At 40.3% G+C, this 27,000-nt stretch overlaps 1 protein-coding gene across 1 annotated transcript in view; it reads left to right on the top strand.

Annotated features, from left to right (window-relative positions):
- Nucleotides 1-27,000, top strand: part of RNFT1 (ring finger protein, transmembrane 1) — a 1,122,488-nt gene that overhangs the window by 875,806 nt on the left and 219,682 nt on the right. Inside the window, exon 10 of the mRNA XM_044054534.1 lies at nt 17,383-17,448. Coding sequence (XP_043910469.1) covers nt 17,383-17,448 — 66 coding nt within the window. The remainder of the gene's footprint in view (nt 1-17,382; nt 17,449-27,000) is intronic.

The raw sequence follows: 27,000 nt of genomic DNA, 5'->3' as shown, positions 1-27,000 counted from the left end.
TGCCTGATCATGTTAAAGCAAAATTATTAGATGCACCATTGCAGCATGATACTTTGGTACTAAAGCAGAAGAGGTTTTGAAAAAAAATGGAGGATAAAGCAAAATCCATGCAGACAGTCAAGGATTTCTTACAGGTACAGCCACCCAGGTTTAGCAGGAACTGGCCTTCTAAAAATTGGTCCTTTCCAGTGTCAGACAGACCACAAAGAGGCAGATCTCAGCCCCAAGGCTCATACAGGCCTAAACAATGGGGTACTCCTACCTCCAAAAGCGGAGAAGACAAATCACAACCTTACAGGAAACAGTCCCAATGACTTTCCTCTGCCAGATCCAAGCACCTTTCTTTTGGCAGCCCCCTTAGGGGGAAAACTAGCACATGTTATGTAGTCCCATCTCACCTACATTCTTACCCGTGGGTTTTGGCTCCGACTCGGCCGATTTTACTAGCTCGAAGTCTCTCATTGGCTGGGTTAAGTGGGTACCCCATGGTGCACTGCTCCGTATCCCCAGATCTCGTTTGCCGCTCGTGTAGCTAGGACGTGGTCTCGCTTGGCTGTGGCTAAGTACCTTCTTTTCTTGATTTAAGAGAAGTTTAATTCAATCAAAAGCTATTTTTATAGCTATTGTTTAAAGCTGTCTATTTTTGTCTGGTATATTAGGCTTGGTTGTTGTGAATTTTTGTGAGTTTTTGTGTGGTATCCCGCTTACTGTTCCCCGGGCTAGATCCGTTTCAGTTAGAGGGCTTAGTTCTCCTCTTTTTCCTTTTGTGTTTACCAAACCGTTTAAATTAGAGGTTTTGGCTACCCTCTCCTTCAGTTCCTTTGTTGATATTGTGCTAGAGTTGTGTGCAGTTTGATCGCGGATTTGGTGTTGTTTACTTCAGTGTCGTTCCTACCTTTATAAAGTGAACACCTGTTCTTGTATTGACTTGGTTTTTGTGTTGTGGGCGCAGCAGTTAAAATGTCTAAGGATACGAAGGAGCATAAACCTTCGGGATTTAAAGAGTGTTCAAAATGTGGGTACAAAATGTCCATAACCAATGGGCATTCTATTTGTGTCTACTGCTTAGGAGCCATCTATCTGCAGGAATCCTTCAGATTTTGTCATGCTTTCAGCCCTAGAGTTCTCCAAGAGAGAAAAAAATAAACTAATCTTAAAGGGACGTTTGAAACCCTCTTTTGAAGAGGCTATGGATTCGGCTTCCAGTGGCAAGTCTAAATCTGGCAAGCCAAAAAAGAGATCTCCGGCTCAGTCAGCTTCATCAGAGCTTCCAGAGAAGATGAGTAAAACTGCATTGACCTCCTCGGCTCCACTGTCCTCGGGGCCACAGGAAGGATCGATATCTATGGAACCGGTGTCGGCCCCAAATCTATTGGACCCTCCTAGGAGTCGATCGCCTAGTATCAACCTACTTCTCCTGAGAGCAGATCGCATTCTCCATCCCTGTCCTCCAAATCCTCCAGAACCCTTTCAGATGTGGATGTGGATAGGGTGGTTCAGAAGCTCCTCCAGTCACCAGTTTTGGCAAAATTGTTTTCGGCTCCGACCCAGTCGGCTCCGGACCCCGTCCCGACACCTTCTTTGATCATTCCTCCTCCGAGCCGGAGTGCTCCATGCCACATGATGTTTCTAGGCCGGTTCCGATGCCCCATTCGGCTCCATCAGTACCGACATCAGCTCCGGCTCCGTCATCGGGGTTCGGGACTCTTCGATCAGGCCCGAGGGGGACATCTTGGTATTTATTTCAGTTCCGAGTCTCCTTCTCGGTGCTTCGGCTCGGGAAACTCCGATTCCTATCATGGCCTCGGAGACCGGTCGCTCCCCGGTCTCAGGGGGGCCGGCCTTCGAGGCTATGCGGACCGCGCTGGCCAGATCATCAGCTACATCAGGCGGGTCGGGCACTCTGTCCCCCACCACTCCGGTGAGAGCTTCTGTTCACCACCCATCCATGGACAGCAGAGCACCAGAGCCTAGGGATACCCCCACGAGTGGTCCCCAAATTTCTGAGGGTCCCTCAGAGTTGGTGCCTGAGGAGCCCCCCAGAAAGAAATCGTGCAAGAGGAAGCATATAGTGCCTCACCTCTGATACTGACCTTGAGGAATCTGAGGGGTCCCCCAAGTCATCCTCTGATGATGTTTCCTTTTCTGACATCCTGGAGATACTGAAACAAAGAGGTGACTGGCCTTCCAAAGCCCCTTCCAAGGAGGAGTCAGTATTCCTTAAGGCTTTCGGTGCTCAACCCTCCGCCTCCTGGGTGTCTCCACCCTTCGACAAACTCCTTGACCTGATTTGTCGAAGAGTGTGGGAGAATCCTGATTCTGTGAAGCCCGTGCCCAGGCGTCCCAACAAGTTTCTTTCTGCCCCCCAGGGCAAAGAGTTCCTGTCTAAAGGTGTCCCTGTAGATGCCATGGTGGTGGCGGCATCCACCCAGAAGAAAGTAGCAGAGTCTTCTTCATTCGTCCATTCTCCTAACAAGGAGTCTAGGACCATGGACCGTTACGGGAAGCATACCCTCTCATCAGCGACCTTTACCTTGCGGTCGCTGAATTACTTATATCATTTCACTCGGCTCCAGATAGATCTCCTAAAAGAGTTAGGAGATACTCTTGCGGGTAACGTTCTTGAGGCGGTGGCTCAGTCGGTTAACGCCCAGGTCTCTACCCTTAACTCCATTGTCAGCTCATCCATGCAGCTCATTTCGTATACAGCCCAGGGAGCGAGTAAGGCAGCAAGCTCAGGGGGTCGCCCTTAGGAGGCAAGCCTGGCTGTGCCTGTGTCACTTTGCGGAGGCCTTCGAGTCTTCCTTCACTGACGCCCCCTTTGCTGGTTCCTCCTTGTTTGGGACCAAAGTGAAAGACACCCTCACCAGGTGCGAGCAAGAGGGAAAGACCCTGTCTGCCATAGGGTCCGTTTTTCCCTTCCTTCTAGGCCTTATCCCAAGGCTCAGCAGGGGGGGGGGGTGGTTCAAGAAATCACAGAGGTCTTTTCCTGCCGCACAAGGTGAACCCCCCTCCAGAGGCAGGAGAGGGGGGTATTCAGGGAGATGTCGCCCCAGAGGCAGAAGGGGCTCCCGCAATTCGGGAGACCGCGATTCCTTCCATGTTTCTCCATACTCTCATTCCTGAGGGTGTGCCCGACTGCGCTTATCCAGAGCCAGTTGGGGGTCGAATTTTCTTATACCCGGAAGCCTGAGCAAGAATTACCCAGGACCGATGGGTATTACAGATAATTTCCGGAGGTTACCTCATTCCATTCTCTTCAGTACCCCCTCCAATCAGAAAAATCCCGGATGTACCACCCAGTCAAAGGGATCAAGCAGCCTCAGAGGTCTCGTAGCTGCTAGAAAAAGGAGCTATCCAACGTGTCCCCTCAGACCAAATCGGATTAGGGACTTACTCAAGATTCTTTTTGGTGCTGAAAAGAACAGGGGACCTGAGACCCATACTAGATCTCAGCCAACTCAACAATCACCTACACAAGTCCAAGTTCCGTATGGTCACACTACAATCAATTCTCCCATTGTTGGGAGAGGAGGTATGGATGTGCTCCATCGACCTCAAGGATGCTTACTACCATGTCAAAATGGACAGAGCATCCAGGAGTAACCTACACTTCCGGCTGGGAGCCAGTCACTTCCAGTTTCGAGCCCTGCCCTTTGATCTCACCACAGCCCCCAGAGTGTTCACCAAATGTATGGCAGTGGTGACAGCTCACTTGAGACATCAGGGATTCCAGGTGTTTCCATACCTGGATGACTGTCTCCTTACCGCCCCCACCAGGCATCAACTAGTTCAAACCAGGGACGCTACCATCAATCTATGCCACCAGTTGGGCATAACAATAAATTGGGAAAAATCTGCCTTATTGCCCTCACAGTGTGTCACCTTTATAGGAGCAGATTTAGACGCCATTCGAATGTGAGCATTTTTACCACAAGAAAGGATCACAGGATTACAACAACAAATACACATGCTGATGCCCCTGAGACAAGTGAAGGCAAGACTGATTCTCCAACTCATAGGGACCATGGCAGCAACTATCATGTTGGTTCCTCTAGCGAGATTACACATGAGACTTCTTCAATGGCTCCTCTTTGTTCAATGGTCTCTCCAAAGACTCCCACTATCTCAACCCATCTTACTCATGGACAGGTGCAAGCAGGACCTCCATTGGTGGTTGTGCACCAACAATTTGAACGGGGGAAAGCCCTTCGTTCCACCCATCCCTATTGCCACAGTGACCATGGACGCCTCCCAAATGGGGTGGGGGTGGGGGGGCATTATCTTGGTAGGACATTCCAAGGCACGTGGCAAGAACACAAGATACATTTGCATATAAACATCCTGGAGATGAGAGCAGTGCTTCTTGTGTTGCAGGCACTTCAGAAGTTTCTTCCTCTAGGGACAATTGCGATACACTCAGACAACATGTCAGTAGTGTGGCATCTCAACAAGCAAGGGAGAACCCGATCTTACCCTCTGTGCAGAGAGGCTATGCAAGTGTGGCATTGGGCAATAACTTCCCAACGGTTTCTGGTGGCAACGCACATTCCGGGGAAGTCCAACATAATAGCGGACAAGCTAAGCAGAGCTATCCTGATGCCTTACGAGTGGTCACTGAATCGCCTGGTTGCAGAGCGAATCTTCAGCAGATGGGGTCAGCCGTGCTGCGACCTTTGTGTCAGCCCTCTCAATGCGAAATGCAACAACTACTTCACGCTGATCCCCCCACAGGGGGAATCACCCAGGGATGCTCTGGTTCACGATTGGCCCTCCGGTCTGCTTTATGCTTTCCCTCCATTTCCCCTGCTGTCAAGGGTGATTCAGAAAGCGCAATCCTTGGGAAGCAGAATGATTCTGATTGCTCCACACTGGCCTCGTCAAGTCTGGTTCCCCTTTCTTCGACCATACATTGTGGACACTCCTTGGATTCTGGGCCTTCAAGCAGATTTACTGACACACATGTCGGGACAGTTCCACCCCTCTCTGATGACCCTCCGGTTGACAGCCTGGCTACTCCACTTCCATCGTTAGTCAGACATCATAATTTTTCACCGGAAGTGGTCCATATATTATCATCCTCTCATAAACCATCCACTAGAAAGATTTATTCTAGTAAATGGAAAAGGTTCTCTATCTGGGCACACTCCAGAGGCATTGATCCTTACACAGCTCCAATAGATTCAGTTCTGGAGTTCTTGTCTATGCTTTTCTATTAGGGGTCTGCATCAGCCACCATCAAAGTTCAGCTGGCAGTGATATCTAATTTCCACGTAGCAAATGAACCTAGTCTCATGGCACACAGACTATGCAAAGCATTCCTTAAAGGTGCTTTGTTGCTTCGTCCCCCAGTGTCCAAACCTCTCATGCCCTGGGATCTCAGTTTTGTTCTACAAGCCCTTACTTTACCACCTTTTGAGCCTGCAGCTACCTGTGAATTAAAATTCTTGACATGGAAAACAGCATTCTTAACAGCAATCACTTCAGCGAGTCGGGTTTCAGAAATTCAAGCCCTCTCCATCAAACCCCCATATTTAATCTTCCATAAAGATAGGGTCTCTCTTAGACCAAACCCCTCATTCCTCCCTAAAGTGGCTTCCGTGTCTAACATGAATCAGTCCATTGAGTTTCCTGTTTTCTTCCCCCACTTTTCTAACAAGGCAGAATTTAGATTTCACCAATTGGATGTACATAGACAGTTACACTTCTCTTTACACCAGACGAAAGATAACTTTCTGTCTCCTTTTCGGAAAACCAAATGGGTTCTCCTGTATCCAAGGTCACACTAAAAAAATCAGATCCTGCACAGCCAACTCGGGACCTTAAATCCAGCAGCATGGCGGATAATGTAACCATTCAGAACACTCCTCTTTCAAAAGCTGTTATGGATGTTATCTTGGTGGCCAGGAGGCCCAGTACCAGAAAATCTTATGCAGAAAAATGGAAGAGATTCTGTGCTTGGAACCAGGAACAAGGCATTGACACATGTGTACCAAATATACCTCAGATTTTACAATACCTAACTGAGATGCTGAACAAAGGCTTTTCTTTCTCATCAATTAAGATTCATGCCTCTGCCATTTCAGCCCATTACAATATGGAACCACCTATCTTTTCTCATCCTTTAATAAGGCAGTACCTCAGAGGGGCCAAAAACATTAGGCCTCCAAGGAGAGCACCAATTCCGGCCTGGGACCTAAATTATGTTTTGGAAAAACTCACACTGCCTCCTTTCGAGCCTGCTTCAACAGCAGATATAAAATTTTTATTCTGGAAAACAACTGTACTCCTAGCAATAACCTCTGCAAGGCGAGTCTCGGAGTTACAAGCACTCATGGCTGTGGAACCTTTTATTATTTTTCATCCGGGTTTCTCTGAGGACAAACCCTACATTCATGCCCAAGGTGGTATCCAGTGTGGCCCTCAACCAAACCATTCACTTGCCTACCTTTTATCCAAATCCACAGAACAAGGGTGAGAAAATTCTGCATTCTTTGGACATACACAGGCAGTTACGTTTCTACTTGGACAGAACTAAAGCTTTCAGAAAAACTGAGCAACTTTTAGTGTAATATGCTGCAGTATCACAAGGAAAGGCTATCTCAAAACAGATTATTTCTAAATGGATAGGCCATTGCATGTGTTTCTGCTGTTTTCAACATGGCAAATCAGTGCCTAAGGGCATTAGGCCTCATTCCACCAGAGCAGCAGCCACTTCAGCAGCCTTCCTCAGAGGAGTACCAACCAAAGATATCTTAGAGGCTGCAACTTGGAGTTCAGTGCACACTTTCACGAAGCACTACCACTTGCCTCTTTACTCTAAGTCCAGAGCAGGCTTTGCCACTGCAGTTTTGCAGGGCCTCATAGCCTCTCCTAATCCTATTTAGCCCAGCCACCCATCCTCAGCTTTGGGATTCAACCCAAGAGTAATGACTGCAACAGTGAAACACGATGAATATAGTACAGTTGTGTACCTACCATAAATGTAGATGTTCGAGTGTATTCACTGTTGCAGTCCAGGTTACCCACCCACCATCCCCCTTCTCTTTGCTGGGACTTTTCTGCATTTCTCTATCTTATACAACCTATTTGGTGTATTTGCTTGTAGATGAAGGGAATGTTATTTTTGTGCATGTATTTTTATTGGCATGGTTTTTTTTTCAGCCTTCCAATTTGGGGGCACCTGACATCTGGGGCAGGAAAAACTGAAGAAAATGGCGACGGCTGCATCTTTTATACCCCTGGAGCACTGATGTCAGGGAAGAGGCGACAGCAACCGATGCCAGACCTAGACTTTGGAATTCTGTCTGACTGAGGGTAGCCTGCCAGCAGGATAACCCAAGAGTAATGACTGCAACAGTGAATACACTCGAACATCTACATTTATGGTAGGTACACAACTGTACTTTTTTACTCAGCCATGTTTTTGCAAAACCACATTTCACATACCTGTTACTATATCTAATGGGACTGATGCTTTTTTAGCTTCCTACTTATTCTAACTTTTGTGTTACCCTGAATTTCACCATCTGACAACACCAGTCTGTTTTTCAAGTCCAGTGTACTCATTATTATTTGAGTCATATCCTGTGCCTTTTTCTGTCTCAAGGATTTTTCTTTGGAACACTGGAAAATGTTTCACTAGCAAAGTCTGCCTGTACACTTTTATTATCAGAAGAATGAGAAACAGAGTTCCTGTGTTTAAAAAAAATTACACTAGCTACAGGAATAAACAACTTGTAGAAATGAAAAAGAATATTGATAGTATGGCTATCTAGCAACACAGGGGCAGAGGAACAGCTTCAGAAATAAAACGCCACAGGAAATAAACATACCAGTGATATGGTGTATTAGTTGTTCTCTAGCCCAAATAGTAAGTCAAAGTGTGAGCATGATTAGAGAGGACTTTTTTGTACAGAGCATCAGGTCTTTAGCCTTGCAAAAATATCTGTATAGTTAGTATGCTGTTTTTCATGGATAGAGAGGGAATTATTTGATCTATAAGAGATCAGGTTCATTTGGGATACTTTTACACAAAATATAGAGAGACACAAAAAGTGATTAAAACAGACTAGAAGGGCTAGTTTGTAACAGAAAAACAAGGAACATTTATTTATTTGTTTGCATTTTGTTTACAAGGATAATCCACTGGGGTTGGTAAGAGCCCATTTTCAGTGGTGGCCTTGGGAGAAAAGCTCCTCAGTAACATGAACATAGAGGTGAATACATACAATGCAAATAAGTATCAAGTGTGTATACAACAAAGGCAAAAATAGTTAATTGACTTATTGGTGAAACAGAAATTAACAAAACAGGGAAAAGTAAAATATAAGTTAAGCACTGTGAAATATATACTTTAGCATAGCATAGTTTGACTTATTGGTCTGAATGTTAATGGGCTGTTTGATAGGAAAAAAAAATCAGGAAAGGGATACTTACTTAGATTTATAGTAGTAATACCCAGATAATAATGTTACAGGAAACACTCCAAGTCTTAAAGAACATGAAAGTTTTGTAAAGAAACGTGGCAAAGATGGTTTCTTTACTTGGACTAGGAGAGCAAAAGAAAGGGTCTTAATATTAATTAAAAGGGTATAGGAATAAAGGTTAAGGAAGAAATGAAGGACAGGCAGGGATATAGTGGTGAGAGATAACTGACATTGTGTAAGAGTTATACTGGCTGCACTGTATATTCACTGTAAGGAGTGAGAAGAGACATGGATATTATGGGAGAATCTATGCTTTTATCAAGGATGTATGGTAGTAGCAGGAGAGTGGAACACCATAGAAAATAATGAGGGCATCTCTGGAGGGCCTCAGTACCATAGAATTCTGGCTGAGGGCAGATATTTGGATAAATTTATACATGTGCTTATTAATCTAATGAATATACACATTTATCAATGAAATATGGGCTTTAGACAAGATGCTGCAAATCAAAATAGTACTGTAATGTGGTCCAAACCATGAAAGCACATCTAGTGATAGTGTCGGACCATGCACTTAAATTAAGTTTTGTATGCAAGTAAAAGTCTATTGTGATACACTGTCATTTTTCAGTATTTCTTCTGAAAAGGAAGCTGTTTAATGATTGGGTAGATCGGGCTTTAACTGAAGTGTTATTAGATTTGAACCTAAGCAGTAAAACGCTTGCAGAGAATTGGGATAATTGTAAACCGCTGATTAGAATCATGGTCTCAGTGAAAACAAAGGAGATATGGAAAAATAGTCACAGTAGTTATCTAGATGGCTTAAAAAGTAGAGAGTTTACAGAAGCAAAAAACAATAAGAGGAACATAGGTTGAAGAGCAGTTGAAAGCTTAAATGTCTCTGCAAGAGTAGTTAGAAAACATGAATGAACATAGGCAATGTTTTTTTAAAATCGCTATTTTTAACAATAACCTAGAACAACCAAATTATTAGCATAATGTTTGAGGCAACAGAAGGTTGAAAAATACTTAAAATCAGGTGTTATGAGAGTATGGTTTAAGGTGACCTAGTAAAACTTATGAATGTTATAGTAAATTATTACCGTACATTATATAGACAACAGGTAGAAGTTGATAGCAGTACACAGGAAATGGCAACATATCTGAAATAATTTCAGCTTCCACACCAGAAGTAGAAAGAATGGGTATTGGCATAAAAATAAGACATTAAGGAAACAGCGAGAAGTCAGGATACAGTGGAAACCCCCTATTAGTGATGGAATGCCAGTAATGCTGTAGAAAGAACAGAATATAACAGATGTCTGGCTAGTACTTTTTAACAGCATGTTTTCTGGGTAGGGATGTGCCCTTGACTTGGAAAGAAACAGCAGTGGTTGTTGTACCAAAGGAGGTGAAAGATCCTTTTGATCTAGAGTCATAAAAACCCATTTCATTTCTGAATTTTGACTACACAATGTTTATGATGATGGCAAAAGTAAAAAAAGGCAAAAAGTATTGCAGAGAATACGAAGTCTGTATTGTTGGGGGGTTGTAGAAGGTGTTCAAGCATTGACAATATTAGCAGAACCCTTATGATTCAAAAGGATGCATTGGACAGTAATATATCAATATTAATAGGTTTGAATGAAAGCATTTGACAGAGTCAGTTGGGAATTTATAGAGAGGTCTTTTGACATTTGGGTTTCCAAAATCATGGACAGTATTGTATTTAACATTTACTGAGGAATTTGAGCTAGAGTGAAGTGCAGTGGTGATCTGTCTAAAGCATTTAGCCTTACAAGAAGAACTAAATGGGGGTTTCTGCTTTTCCCATGTATCTGCTTTATATTTAGAGCCATTATCCAGGGACATAAAACAATCAAACATAATTGGCTGCAAATGGATAAATGCTAATGAGAAAATAGACATTTTTGCATACATAGCATATGTTACTAATCTCGAACATGATATAAAATGATATTAGATAAATTGAAATACTTTAATAGCACAGCAGGATATAGTGTAAAGGGGGAAAAGACAGGGCAATGAATTATGCCATATGTGACTTTGTATAGAGCCTTCTCATTTTTGCGGTCATGACAAGATGAGATACTTGGGAATTTAGTTGAAATTGAATGTTGAGCAGGTAGCTAAAGAAATGTGAGAAGCAATGACTGAGAAGATTATAAGTAAGATAAGACTATAGATATGGTTATTTATGGATTCTGACAATAAGATACAAGAGATTATTATGTTATTGCTCCTGCTGATTCTTTATGTAGGTCAGGTTTGTATGCATCAACTGAGAGATCAGATATGGAAAATGAAATTAAAGAGTTTCTTTGAGGTGATAAAATAGCTAGAGTGCAATAGGAAAAAAACTAATAATGGCAAAGGAACAGGGTGGGTTAAGACATCTAGATTTGAAGGCATACTGTAAGATCACATAACTTAGTAATATATTTGACTCAGGAGAAGGAGGAGTATATGCCCAAATGGAATCACATTATAGTCATAGGGTTCAACAAAGTAACAACAGGATGACAAGTGGACATTTAAGCAGATCTAGGAAAGGAAAAGAAAGAACATTATGCACAGCCATGTATACAAGTGTTAACAGGTCTTTATGTTTAAGAAAGATAGACCTTGAAAAATAGAATAACAACAGGTTTTACCATATATAGTAATAGGAAATATGTAAAGTGTAATGACCATTTGGAAAAGAATGAACAAAGAACCAAAAGTTTGGGAGCAGATGGTAAAAGGGCATGAGGTAATAAACTGGGATGAAGCTAGACAAATTTTGGGGTTATTGAACTCAGATCAACTAGCATGTATGGGTCTAATGTTAAAGTTCAAGGAAGATATGCGGAGATTGGGTAATCATTTTCTTAAACCACAAATAGTAGATTTTATAATTGAGGCCAGAACAGAAATGGCAGACCAGAAAATAGTAATAAGTAAATCGTGTATGATGTTAGATTTGAGAAGACAGTATAGTTTAAAGTTAAAAATAGCATAGAGTGAAGAATTAAATAATTATACAATAAAGACTAATTAGTATGCCGGCATGTCATTGTAAATCCTGAATTGCCCGTAGAAACTAGTCTGAGCATATTAGCTGCCTTTTATAGTTCATTTTGAGCTGGATAATTGAATAGTTGTGCTTTCTCCGACTGAAACTCCTCAATTCAAAGACCAAAAGAAGTTCTGTGGCCATGTGCACCAGGACATCTTTACTCTACATCCGTTTTGATAAGCACTGTGTTTCACGGTCCCTCATAGCACAAAATGATGACATAGAAGAGGTTTCTGTTGTTAACTTCTGCTTTTCGGGATGCAAACCTGTTTTGAGGACTTCTAATGCAGCAAACACTAATTTCTTCAGTATTGGCATTTCTTTTTTTTTTTTTTTTTTTTTTTTTCCATAATAAATTTTTATTGAAATATATTTTCCAAAAACATTACAAAAATACAATAAACATCACACACATAATACACTATAACTACTACAAACCATTTATACAATATCTACATGAAATGCTTCCTATATTTAATATATTCCTAAAATCATTTTTAACATTTATTTTCATGTTTAAGGCTTTTATTGAAGAAACTGGTGTTTGCTGCATTAGAAGTCCCCAAAGTAGACTTGTATCTTTACTCCATTTTTATCTGTGCCGCATTGCATATAACTATGCATTAAGATTTGGGCTTCTATATATGAAATTAGTACATTTCATTGTTTTTTTTGTTTTGTTTTTTTACTGCAAACTAAAAGCACATGGAATTTTGTAGTACTGGCAAGTCTTCAGAAGAGGAAACACCCATGCTGTACACTTCTGAACTGTTCTGAATTTTTGCCTTTTATTTTTGCTATCTTCCTCATAAAATGTGTGGTTTTTTGACAAACGATTGATAGGGAAAAAATCTAAACACTAAGGAAATTTTAAAGCTATGCACTTTCAGATTTCTTATTCACAATAAGAATGAAAGCAATGAACTTTAAAAGACTCTGGAGTGTTCAGCATCTTTTTCCTTATATACTGATCTAAGAAGCAAACAAAACGAGCTGGAAACCACAATCCCAATAAGGTACTGTTTTATTAGCAAACGCTTTCGGAGAGCACAGTGTCTCTCCTTCAGACATAAAAAATACATAACATTTCCTACTATCTTTATATACAAGTACTAATTAAACAATCAGTTTAACTTAATTAACATAATTAGCAAATTGCTTTGATGTGCGTCACTCCAGAGCCAGCACATATACCTTTATATTATATTGCAAGAATATAGTAAAATAATATAATAAATGCTGACAAGTCACAACATATTTTAATGTGCTTCTCCCTACTTAAAATAACAGCAATACTTTAGAATATAACTTATGTTACATTTTATTAAAACCAATCCTTATATTTTAATTCAATTAAGAAACCTTATAATCATCACGTAAGAACCTATATTGAAAAACTAGAAATATTGTTAAAAATTGTTAAAAAAAAAAATATATATATATATAATATATATATATATATGTATGTATGTGTATATATATATATATATATATATATATATATATATATATATATACCAAAATGTTCAAACATTGAGTTCATTAACCATGATTTCACCTTTTCATAGAAAGATATTTTAAAATACAACTGATAGAGACGTGGTCATTCAAACCAGGGTGCATATAGGCACCAGTGCGAATTTGCCAAACCAATTCGTCAATCTCTAGCTGAATCTGCCACTAGTTTTTAGATTGTCCATGCGGCTCATAACTAACCTCAGTAGGATGGTCAAATTGCCTTCAGCATTCGCCTCATCGGCAGTATTCTTGTCATTTAGTAAATTATCACCATTAGCATCCATTTGGGAAAACAACGAACCTTGGGGAGAGGTTCCCAAAACGCTCATTATCTTATAACAAACTGCACAAATACAACGAAAAACAAAACGCACTAAAAAGCAAACAAAACGAGCTGGAAACCACAATCCCAATAAGGTACTGTTTTATTACAAGACTGAAGTAATGTATAAAAGGAATTCTGGTTTTTACAAACCGATCCTTTCAAGGGTTAGTAGTATTCCGGAGAGTGATTCTATGATGAACTGTTTTTCATGATAACAGCAAAATTAATGCTCCTTTTGGAACTAGTTTCTTGTGCACATTCAGTGTTGATCATTTCGAGATAAGGAAATTGTTTAATAAGAATTGGGCCTTGATAATGGAGGACAACAATTTAAGTAGTAAATTGGGTGATGCCCCAAAAATTATTTTTAGAAGGGGGCACAATTTGAAAACTATGCTGGAGGGTTAAATCTCAGTCCCGCAATAATTGTTCTTTTGGCATGAATAAATGTGGGGCATGCAAACAATGCAAGCACATATGCACTGATTCTAAGGTTAAAATTAGAGATCAAATGTTTACTATAAAGGGGAAATTTAATTGTGAGACTAATAGTGTGGTTTATGCGGCTTTGTGCCAGAAATGCGCTGCTTTCTATATAGGTAAGACTGAAAGGAAGTTAAAGCAGCGCATTTACGAACACATGTACGCCATTAATAGGCAGGATTCTAATAATGCTCTTGCAAGACATGTGGGCGAATTTTTTAACCATCATTTTAAATTTACCATTCTTAAAAAAACAACTGCTGATATTAGGGGCGGTCCGTGGCAGATTCAGCTAGAGACTGACAAATTGGTTTGGCAAATTCGTACTGGTGCCTATATGCACCCTGGTTTGAATGACCACGTCTCTATCAGTTGTATTTTAAAATATCTTTCTGTGAAAAGGTGAAATCATGGTTAATGAACTCAATGTTTGAACATTTTGGTATATATTTATATAAATATATATATATTTTTAACAAATTTTAACAATATTTCTAGTTTTTCAGTATAGGTTTTTACGTGATGATTATAATGTTTCTTAATTGAATTAAAATATAAGGATTGGTTTTAATAAAATGTAACAAGTTATATTCTAAAGTATTGCTGTTATTTTAAGTAGGGATGAGCACATTAAAATATGTTGTGACTTGTCAGCATTTATTATATTATTTTACTATATTCTTGCAATATAATATAAAGGTATATGTGTTGGCTCTGGAGTGACGCACATCAAAGCAATTTGCTAATTATGTTATTTAAGTTAAACTGATTGTTTAATTAGTACTTGTATATAAAGATAGTAGGAAATGTTATGTATTTTTTATGTCTGAAGAAGGAAAGACACTGTGCTCTCCAAAAGCGTGTGCTAATAAAAGAGTACCTTATTGGGATTGTGGTTTCCAGCTCGTTTTGTTTGCTTCTTAGTGCGTTTTGTTTTTCGTTGTATTTGTGCAGTTTGTTATATACTGATCTCTCTTTTTTTAATTAATAAAATTTAATTAATAAAACCAACTATGAGAAACACGCACTGAGCAGTCATCAGCACGTATATACTGAAACATGCACAGTACATGCTTTACAATCTCCTACAAGAAAGAAGCTGCAGAAGAACATTTGAGTCCATTTGTATAACAGCATTATTTAAAAAAGGTAAACAATTTATTTTATCATATAACAACAATAATCCACTCTGGCTTCACTCTCTTGATCAAACCATGACAACCTTGGGTATAGCCTGCATTACCCACACCTAGTCTAGTCATGGATTATTGCTAAAATCTATTACAGATTCAGTGTAAGGAAGTATGTCTCAATCCTGGATATGCAAGTAAACTAATGACATTTAAAATTTTTGCTTGAAAATGTTTGAACTACCCCTAAAAGACTTGAAGACGTTGCTACAAACAAGAGGCATATGTTGAAGATATGATGGCTCATAAGAGATTTTTGGGAACATATATTTTGAGAATTTTCTGAGTTCCTTTAGTACAAAAAATAGTTAAATAATATGCCAAGTCTTACATTTAAAAGATAATTTAACCTTAGTATATAGGTGTTTTGGTGTAAAATAAAATACTAAAAAGATGAAAATGTTGAAATATCTAGTGTTGATAGTAACTAAGAAAGGTATCACTAGAAAATGGAAAAACAGAAACCATCAATAAGAAAAGTGAAAAGATAATTACAGAAATTAAAAACATGGAAATGGAAAGTATTCAAGACTAGAAACAGAATTCCATATAAAAAATCTGTAAGGGATTCTGTGGAAATTAAACTTGAAGAAGATATTGACATAGAACAAAGTATCTAGAATGTACTTCTGTTTAATAAAGTTGACAGCTAATCACTGACAGTGGTGAAAAATAAAACAGTATGGTCATTAATTAATTTGTGATCTCAGATTGTTTTGTAAATAGTTAATTGTGTATTTATCGTTCCTTCTTTAAGGAACAATGTTAAACCATTCTTGAGATTTAAGAGAGTTGATTGTGATGTTTGGATGTAAATGCTTAACAATGGCAAGTTATGGAAAGTTAAATGCAAGTACCATTTGTTTGATATCATGCTGGTTTATTAGTATTGTATAAATGTCACATTGTTTTTGTTCCCCTGGACTAAGACAGTGAAACTTCAAAACTGGAAATCACACCCATCTTTTTCAGGTGGGTTAGATCAGAGTGCAAGTCAGCCTTGGGCAGCTTTTTGAGCAATAAATTTACCATGAGGCTGAGGTATCTCTATCAATGAACTGCATATGTTGATGGTAGGAGGGGAATGAGAGAGGTGGAGGAGCATCCAGTTTACATTTATAGAGGAAGAAAGGCAAACTGTGAAAAAAAGAGGTAGTTAACATGCTGGCAGAAGGGACTTCGTATTAAAGTTGGAGCTTGTATGTATATCTGTTTGTGCTGGCCCTTTGGAATGGGGGCAAGGTGCCTAGCCATGGTGCTGACAAGATTTATGAATAATCTTTTCTCATTAACTGGATAGTTGGTATGGGTAGGGAATGCTTAGCCATTCTAAGAATGCATACTGTTCTTTGAAAATATAAGGAAATGTTTATCAGTGTGGATTGATTACTTACCACCACCACAATATTGATGTTAGAAGCAGGGGTCAGTTATGGGTAAGGCTTGTTCAGATGGCTTAGGACTTCACTAATTGTCTCTGATTTCCATAGAAAAAAATACGGGTGTGGAAAGATCTAGAGGGGGTGACTTGATTGTGTTCCATTCTGCCTATGGTATAACCTAGTGATGTCACAAAAGGTCAAAAATTGTTCAAGTCATGGAGATAATGGCAGGCATTCTTACAGAAAAAAAATATTGCTAAATAGCATACCTTTGTTGTAGCTACAGGCAAGAGCAGTGTACATTTCTTGTTGCCTTCTAAGAGGCATGTGTCATACTTTCATTGGTGAAACTCTCTTAGGGGAGTTAGGGGAGGTAATCTTAAGACCTGGAACTCTTAAATGCAAATAAATGGAGATTGCGCACTTGCAAACAGGTAGCTGCAAAGCAGCAGGTACCCATTTAATGTTGTGGGTCAGAGAAAATAAAGCTGTAGACTAAGACCATCAAAAAGGTATTTGTCATTGAGGAATAGCTTTTGCTACAGTACAAGTACCTAAGAAAAGCATTATTAGATGAGCATATACAGTAGATGTTTAAACAGCAGAACTGAGAGTGATATCAGTTAAAGCAGACATTAGGGAAAGCTGTAACAGTAATTAAAAACTGAATGATGGTGGAGAAGTCTGTGTCATTTAAAAACTACACAGTTTTTAAAGACTTGTTAAAGTGTTGTCATACTAAATCTGTCAAATGCTTTTGGAGGTTCAAAGCCATGTTCTGGCAGTTACATTATTTGAAGAAAATAGCAGCCCCATTGTGAATTACCAGAATCCTTTAATGCCTGCTCACATATGTCCATTGCTGCTTCTAGCTCTGCCTATCCTTAACATTTTTACTAGTTTTAGAAATGCTATTTGGTTGTCTGCTTCTTTCTCAAGCACTGCATTCTAAACAAAACAATGACTTATTTTCCAGCTTTTGGACATTTTTGCACAGTGGCGAACCTTCAGAAAGTCTTTGCATGTATTCTGTAGGGAAAAGGTAAGTGATGTTTAAATAAGCTATTTCAGCAACTAGTGGTGTGACATGCTGTTTGACAATTTTCTAGTTTTAAGGAGATTTGTTTTGTGTTGCATTTGATTTGTATTTTAAATTGGTTTGCCATAAAACAAAAAAAAATTCTCTGGGAGCTGTACAAGCTTAGTAACTGAAGACATGTGTATATTAATCATCTTTATAAAGAATGTTTTTAGAAAATGGAAAAAGATACAGCTACAGATACAATTACCTCTATGTGGTATGCTACCTGGCTTTGAACTGGATTATCTTTCATGTTACTATGAAAGACTAGATTAACTGTGCCATGCCTCTCCGCCCTTTTACAGGAGAAGAATAATGAGGGTTACATTGCCAATAGTCTAGATCTGTAAGGTGGGATACATCCATAATATAGGGGCAGATCTAAGAAGGTTCTTTGAGTATTAGTGATATACAGAAGCATTTTGCTCACTTAAACAAGGTACCTTGGTTATGCGTGGAAGTTTTAGAACTAGTTTGAACATGCAGTTTGTCTGAGGTAGGGAAAGAAGTCCTTGTGCAAGCCGTTTTGAGTGAAATAAAAGTAATAACTTCTTATGGGGGTGGATGTTTAACCTTCATCTTTTAGAAGAGAGAAGGTTGTAGGCTATAAAAAAGCACAGTTATGTGACAGTGCTCACCATAGCCATAGATGCTGAGTTAGTAAGGCTATTGCTGCAGTACATTCACAGTGTGAATGGAATAACTCAAAGGCAGTTGTCAGTCTTCTAGCCAGATGTAGAGCAGTCTCATATCTGGAGTATGAGGTCTCATCAACAGGAAGTCTTGCTGCAAAGGTGAATGTAGCCACGCCACACAATCTGTTGTTTATGTAAGTTGAGAGTCATCAGCAGGTGGTGTTCTGCCCCCAACTCTGTATATGGGGGGGGGGGAGTTATACCTATACAAAGAGTTACTGAAAGGGCAAGCAGCCATAAAAAGGAAGCATGTGTGAGGCCTAAAAAAAAAAATAAAAAAAATCATTAAAAAGGGCCAGATGGTGTCAGCTCTTACTATTACGATAAGTACAAGTGATGTTGCGTTTTCATTAAAAATAGCATTGCAGCATTTATAATATGAATGGTGGAGTATCAAGGAATGTAGGTCCCTAATCCCAGCACCGGGAGGTGGGTATTAGCATGCTAGATAGTGCGGCAGAGGCAAAGCCAGCCTACTTCTGGATTGGACTGGACATTGAACTTTTCATGCTTGGAGAAGGTATAAAAAGAAATCCAGTTAGAAGCTTCACAGAATAATATGGGCATATACATTTTCTGACGTGGTTGCAGTTGTGGCAGTTGACTCATACGGTGTGCTATGACTTTGTCAGTCTGGATCTTGCTGTGGGTATTGTAATAGAACGTGAAGAAATTGGCCAGCTACTTAGTCTGCTTTGATAGTAGCCTGACCTGGTTTCCTGGCATGAAGAATACAAATGACTGATCAATTTACTTTGAACTCCTTAGTCTTGTTAGTTTGCACTTGAGCTACCTATGTATAGCCATAGTATGCATTATTTTCAGGTATATGATGAAAAAAAAAGTAGATGAATTAACTGCATTAGAAATAGCTGAGACCACCTTGTCTTTAAGGGTGGGTTAATTTTCAAGGATACTGTGTGCCTAAGAAAACTATATAAGGTTCTGTGTGCATTAAGGCCTGCAATTCATAAATTCTTCTGGCTGAAGTGAAAGCCAGTAGAAACGAGTCTTCTGGGTAAATTTGAGAACAGCTGTGCTGAAAGGTTCAAGAGGAAGATTGCTTAACTTTTTAGTGATGAAATTGTGGTCACAAGCTTGTGAGATGCGTCTCCTAGGGTTTCTTGAAGTACAAGATGCCTTTTAAGAACAGTGGGTGTCTAGTGGCTTTCAGATCAAGATGGCAGATTAATGATAATTGGTAGAAAAGAAAGGTAGCTATTAGTTCATAGGATCATAGGAGGTTACTAGGCTAATGGCCCTGGGGCCCTTACAAGCCTAGCCAAGAGTTTATCCCCAAAAAGAAACCTCAGTCAGCATTTGTCACCCTTGTCAATGAAGGGACACTGGTGGAACCCCTGGAACAAATTTGTGGCTTCCCATCCTGTCATCAATGCTGCATTTGAAGAGGGTCAGCAAGGTGCTGTGTTTGACATGTATGGGAAGACTATTCCAGAGACTGGGCAGCCTCTGGGAGACAAACCTGTCTCTCCAGCAGGTTTTATTAATGTCACATATTAAGTTCATACTTTTTGAGTGGGTAGTGCGTGAGGAGTTAGACTTATGGATGTGGAGCATCTCTAGTAGGGCAGGGTCCATGATTTCCTTGTAGGTGAAACAGATCACCCCTGAGAATCTGTACGTTACCAAGTAGAGTGATAGTGATTTGAGCCTGTCTACATAGGACAGGTGTTGGAGGCCGTGGATTCTCTTTGTGAGGTATTTGCGTCTGGAGCTTTTCTCCCAGGACATCCGCTGAAAATTGGCTTGTTCCACGTCGGACTTTCCCGGTAAACAAATACTAAATAAAATAAATAAAAATATTTCAGTGGCCTTTCCAGTTGGTGCAGATTTTGGAGAGGTACATCCCAAATGGGACGTTATACCCAACTATTGTTCTAATGAGGGAGGAGTATAGAGAGGTAATAACCTCCTTTTTTCTGGATGTAATCCCTTTACTTATAAGATGAACCAAGTAAAAGGCTTTTCTGACCACTGCTGCTATATGCTGATCGAATGTGAGGTTATCAACCTGAGCGCTCAGGTCTCTCACCACAGGTTGTGTGCTGAGGGGATTGCCATTTATGTGGTAATCAGTAGGAGGTCATGGTTTTGCTGAATGGTATGTTGATGCATTTTTTTTTTTTTGCATTTAGCTTGAGGCCATGACTTTGGCACCAGCCATTAGTTGCTGTGAGACCCTCTTGCAGTATGTTAACATCATTAGGGGAGTAACTGACAGCACCCAATTTACAGTTGTTGGCAGACTTGGTCATCCACAGGCCTTTTTTCTTTGTCTGTACCTCTGAGAAATAGATGCCAAACAGTAGGGGTCCCAGGACAGATCCTTGGGGAACTCAACTAGTGACAGGTCTGCTATCAGAGGTGGAGGTGCCTGTTTTGACTTTGATGGTCCTTTCAGTGAGCCAGTTGGCCACCCACCTGATGAGATAGGGAATTACACCAAGTTGTGTTAGCTTTTCAATGATGCCCGAGTGGGGGATTGTGTTAAAGACCTTAGCCAAGTTAAGGTAAGCTGTATGGTACTGACTTCCATCATCCAGGACCTTGGTGACGATCTCAAAGAAGTCAATCAGGTTCAACAGGCAAGATCTGCCCTTGATGAATCCGAACTTGGTGGGGTCAAGTGCTTGGAGATTGCCTATACCCTTTTTATGAGATCCATAATAATACACTCCATGGCTTTACAGATCAGACTTGTCAAGCTAAAGGGGCGAGAGTTTTAGTGGCACCACCTTTGTGCAAGTGGATGACAATGGCAGTTCTTCACTCTACTAAAATGAAGTCAGTACTTAGGCTGTGGTTGAATAGGGTGCTCAATGGCGAAGCCAGTTCTTGCTGAAGATGGTGCAGAGTACATTCTGGGAGACTGTCAGGTCCCATGGAAGCTGTGTTTTTTGCCTTGGATAGGGCCTGTAACACTTGGATCTATGGAGATGTGAGGTGTGGGACAAGTATCAGGGATGTCAAACGGGCCTTTGGGGGGGGGGGGACAGGGGGTGAAGTTTGTGCTGAACCTATCTGCTAGCAGGTTGGCTAAGTCAACAGAGCAATGCAAGTGATACTGTTAAGTACTAATTTGTAACAAACCTGGGCTTTTCCACTGAGGTTCCTGATGTAACTGAAGAAGACTTTATGGTTTCCTTTTGTTATGGAGGCTAGTTTTGATTCATAATTGGCCTTGGAGGTTTTTACTGGTGATCTAATTTGCTTGTTGAGGCTAAGGAGGGAGGTTTTCCAATTTGGAATTTGTTCCCTTTTACCCTTGGACAAGAGTTTCTTCCTTTTGTTGTAAAGCCTGTTGATAGAGGATGTCCACCAAACAGGTTTGTGTTTCCTTGAGGAGCAGGTTTTAGTTCTGTTGGATATGGCTGAGTCCATGCAGTTGTACAGGTGCTTGTAAACTGCATTGGCGTACTGTTCAGCATATTTGTCTTCATCCTCTGGGGGGAGGGACGGTGGTGTGAAGATACAGATACCCTCCCTTAGAAGGTTGTAGTCAGCTTTTGAGAAGTTTTTTTAGTTTGATTTTGGCTGGGGGGGGGGGTTGGGTGAGATAGAAACTTCGAATGAGACAGTTTGATGATCTGATCTAACCAGGGAAGGACATGCTATGGGAGTGGTGCAGCGGTCACCCCTGTTGGTGAGAACCAAATCCAGAATGTTATCTCCCCTTGTGGGGGTTGAAGTGACCAGGTATAGTGCGTTAGAATTGATGAATTAGGAATTTCTGGCATTTGGTCTTTGTATCTCCTGTAAAATACAGCCACTTAAGGGAACAGTAGATGACTGTGAGGAAGAACCTTGAAGTCTTCCAAACTGTTATCTGAGTCCCTTGAGGTTAGGATGTATCAAGATCTGTCTGATGAGCCAGCAGTTTGCAGTGCATGAGAAAGAGTTACTTTGTGTTTTTCTTCAATCAGCTTCATCAACTGAGCCAACAAGACCTGCTTAGGTCAGCAGAATAGCACTTGTTTTTATTTTGTTTTTGTTTTAATTTTCTTCTGTCAGTTTAGTATCACCATAGGTTGGTGGAGATTTTTTTATTCATTTGTCTTTTTTTTTTTTTTATTCATTCATTTAGATTTTTTTAATTGGGAAATACTGACTGAGTATTGCTTACTTTTCAGCAGAGACTTGGAAAAGAAAAGATCCAAAACAATGCAAACAGCCAAATAGCACAGAGAGAGAGCATAGGTACACTATTTAAGACAACATATTTTCATAATTCATATCTGCAGTGTATCCAGTCCATGACATTTTGACACAGCCTGATTCATCATTTCACTATTATGCAAGAACAGGAGGCTATACCTCATGAAAAATTTACAGACATAAGAAGAATGATGCATATTAGTATGAGTGTCATAAAAAGATCAGCAGTAGAAGGAAGCAAAAAAGAAGAAATATTGATGGCATATTACTCCAAGAACGGGCAATATTGAAGCCATTGTACAGATTAAAGCATTGCAGTAGTGAAACCAAGAACAGAGAATATCCAGAAAATGTGTACAGATTCTCTTTGCTGATAAGGTGCAGGAGATATGTATAACAGCTGTTTACCAATAGAGAGCGACACAAAGGAATTCTGAGGGGGGGGATGGTGTAAAGCAAGGCACATTGCAAGAAGAATCAGTGGACTTAAAACAGTCTGTGGCTTTGAGCTTTACATATGCAGATACAGTTAATGGTGAAGAAAATTCTTAAGAAACGTTAATAGACTCTTCTTAAGTGGGAGTTTGTCAGAGATGAGCCAGAAGTGGGGGGTGGTAGCTTATACCTTAGCCTAGTAACAGCAGGAGCAAAGATGGAAGTCCCAAAATGATTTGAGGTGTTAAAAATACTGGTAAGGCATTGGCCTTTGAATTTTTTGTATAGGGCAGTATCCTGTTGATGTAGTGAGCCAATGTTCAACATTAGATCACTGCTGCTGTATCCTAAGCAATTTAGGTTATATCCTGCTAAGGATGTGACCAACTGGCCAACTTTTCAAAGCTTTAGGGAGCTTCCCACCTACTCTAACTGAGCAGAGCTCCATACAAAAGACAGTGCTAAAAGCTTCAGAGCGTTCTTGCCGCTGAAGTGAGCTGCTCCTTGCATGCTTTGTAGAACTCATGTTTGGTTAGTGATCCCTCACAGTTGGAAAGACCCTGTTGAGGAAAACCTTTCATTATTGTATTTTTTCTTAGGGAAAAAGATAGTGTTTTTTCATTGATATTAATATTATTGCTGCTAAGAAACCTATTTTGTAGAGACTGTCATCCTGTATGATGGGATGTTACTTGTGGTGGCTCCTTAGATTAGGTGGACATGAGTTTGGCATCCAAGGATAATGGGTGATCATAGCCTCATGCAGAACGGCTGCATGGGCTCCGTCGGTGTTGGCCAACCCTTGGGTGCCCTTTCTTGTTTATTTCAGATCTGTCATACACCCCGGGGTCAGAGTAGAACAGGTACCCTTAAAAGAGCCTCCCAGATGCAGGTCCATTCCTCAAATGAATCCGATTCACAACCATCTGAGGTGCCCTAGAAGAAGACATGTTAAGAGGAGGCACATTGACTCCCTAGATGAGCCATTCACTTTGGCCACTGACTTTAATGATGGGGATACCACAGTCTCCTCTAGAGTACCACAACTTCAGTGAGGTCTTTTAATTCATGTACCAAAGAGGAAATTGGCCCACAGGTCCACCTTCCCAGGATGAACAGGTAATTTTTGAAGCATATGATTTGATCCTTCCATGTCTTGGGTGGTTCTTCTGGCAGACCACCTTATAGACCTGGTGCCAGTAGGGCATGGCAAGAGCCTGATTCTTCAGAGAGTACACCCGTGAAGCCCCAAAAAAATTTTAGTTGCCCAAGGACAGGCCTTTTGGTCTAAGAATTCTTTGGTGGATTTTATCATTGTGTCAGTGGCTACCAAAAAAGAGCTGACAGTTGATACAGCCACTGTCTGCCGAACAAGGACTCTGAAGCAATGGACAGAATAGGGGAAGTGGGAGTGTGCTTCAGCAATGTTTGCTTTAAGGGCTTTGAATTGCACCACGCAGTGTACTTGAAAACAGGTATATTCCCAGGAAAAGAAGACATAAAGTAAAAACCTTGACTTTTGTTTCTGTTTCATTGGACAGGGATTATTTGCTGGGATTTGCTAGGGAGTTGTTTTCTGATTTGTTTCTTTTCTTTCCTGAAGAGGAAATGGGTAGAGTTCCTCCCTCTCTCTCTCTCTGACTCTGATTTTCAAACAGAAGAGGAGGGATTTGAGAGATAAAGTTGTGCATCAGTATTTTTTCCACAACCTGAATATTCTGATTTTGGGGAAAGTGTTGCTTCAGATTTCTGTCCTTAAGGCCTTTTTTCTGAAACTTTATCTGAGATGAAAGATGAAATTTCTATTTCCCAACAAATTTTTTATGATTTGTTACAGTTAGCCATTCCTAAATCTGCAGTTGTTCCCCCTATTTTGTATGCTTTAGAGAATGCTTTCTTTATAGCTTATACGTGGCAGTCAACTTCCCACCTCTAGGAAGTCTGAAAGACTGTCTCACACTCACAAGTCCTTGTTTTATAACCATAAAGCAGACCCTGCAGTGATTTCCCTATCCAAAACTGTGCCTGCTAGTCAAGTAGCTATTAGCTAATGGTAATTCCAGTCCTTCTGATAAGAATGGGAAAGATTTTGACAGATTTGGGAAGAATGTTTATTCCTAAGCAACTTTAATGTTCATAATTTTAAACTGCCAGGCTTACACGCTAAAGTTTTTACTTCTGTCTTTTGAGAACCCAAAAGCATTCACTGTTATCTTCCTACTTCTGATGTAAAAAAAAGTCTCTGGATGTTTTGTGTTTGCTTCTCATGTTGTGTTGCTGCTGCTGATTCATTCTCCAGGGCTGCTGCTCTTTTGTCATTCATGAGATTTGCTTATCTACATTTGCAAAGTCTGAAAATTTGAAAATGAAGGTGCTTAAGAGATCTGATGAGAGGGAAAAGTTCATTGAAGGACTGACGCATATATTCCAATCTTCCTTTTTAAGACAAATAAAACATTCTTTCACTGTACCTCCCTTTTTCAAAATGCAGTTGCAACTACTTGGCACCAAGAAACAGAATTTTAAAAAATAATGGCAAGGAGGCTCCAAAAAGAAAGGGAAAGCTTTTCAAAATCAAGGACAGTCAAAATCAGATTGTCTGGTCTCCAGGCCATTCCATAGACCAGGGCCTTTTTAAGGCCTGGCTACCTGTATTTCTTGATTATTTTGTGTAAAGAGTTGTCCTGGCCTTCTTACTCTTCTGCCAAGATTAATCTGTCTGTATTTATTGCTTGTTTGCCCTTAAAATCCCCCTTTTGTCCTCTTAAGTCAAACAGTTTTTGAAAGAAGTTTTACATATCAGTCTACATAGAAATCATGTGGCGCATACTTGGGATTTTAATTTTGTCTTTGAGAAGCTTACTTCTTTTTTCATTTGAACCAGCTCATCAGGCTGATTTGAAGTTCTTGACATGCAAGAATTACTCATTGTTGTAACTTCTGCTAGAAGAGTGTCCGAGTTACAAGGTCTTATGGTGATTCAATCCTGTCTCATTTTCCACAAGGAACGGGTTCATTTGAGAACAAATCCTTCTTTTTTGCTAAAGTGATCTCGAGAGTTTACCTTGAGTCAGTATATTAATTTCCCTGTCTATTTTCCAGAACTTCCAAACAAGGTAGAAAGAAGTTCTTCATTCTTTGGATGTCCACAAGCAACTCAAATACTGCCTACTCAAAATACAGTCCATCAGGAGAGATGATAAACTGTCTCTCTGCTTTTAAGATAAGAGACAATGTCATCCAGTGTCAAAATAAACAGTTTCTAGATGGTTATCTCATAGGTTCATAGGTTCATACTAGGCTATCTGCCCTAGGGCATTTATAAGCCTAGCCAGAATGTGTTTGGCTTTCGCCACCCATTTTAAATTTATTTTGCTATGCCCTTTTTCGAGGTTAGTATACTGTGCCTCTATCTAACAGTGACACAGAAGTGATACCCGGGGTAAACCTATGATCTCACATCCACTCATCAAGATTCCTCTTGAAGAGAGTCAATGAGGGACTCTGCCTAACCTGGACTGGGATTTTATTCCAGAGTGAAGGGAGCCTCTGGGTTATGAATCTGTCCCTCCAGCATGTCCTATTTATTTCAGTGCTGAGGTTCAAGTCTCGAGCGTAGCTCGATGGGATTTGGATTTTCTGAGGTGCAGCATGTCCATTAATTCCGGGTTGGACATGGCTTTATACGTCAGGCACAGATCTCCTCTGAACAGGCGGTATGCCACTGAGTAGAGCTGGAGTTTCTTTAACTGGGCAGCATATGGCATCTGTTTGAGCCCTTTGATCCTCTTGGTGAGGTACTTTTGGGGTCTTTCCAGTTGCTGCAGGTGTCTGGTAAGGTACATCCCAAAAGGGGCATTGTACTCAATTATGGGCCTGATGAGGGATGAGTAAAGAGGCACGATGACCTCCCTGATCTAGATGTGAATCCCTTCATGATTAGGTGGGCTATATAAAATGTTTTTCTAACCACTTTGGCCACGTGGTTGTCAAATGAGAGATTGCTATCAACTTGGGTCCCCAGGTCCCTAATTACTTCTTCTGTACTTAATGGATTTCCACCTATGTGGTAATTTGTGGGCACTTTGTTTTTGCCAAAGGGATGACTATACACTTTTGGCATTTAGCTTGAGGCCATGGCTCTGGCACCAGTTGTCTGTTTCTATGAGGCCCTTTTGGAGGATGCTTGTGTCGGCTGGAGAGTCGA

The sequence above is a fragment of the Protopterus annectens genome, chromosome 13.part0 (assembly GCF_019279795.1).
Source record: "Protopterus annectens isolate FY-2018-M chromosome 13.part0, PAN1.0, whole genome shotgun sequence".
In the NCBI taxonomy this organism is placed as follows: domain Eukaryota; kingdom Metazoa; phylum Chordata; order Ceratodontiformes; family Protopteridae; genus Protopterus; species Protopterus annectens.
Note: the sequence above shows the minus strand (reverse complement) of the source record. Positions and strands in the feature narration are given on the sequence as shown.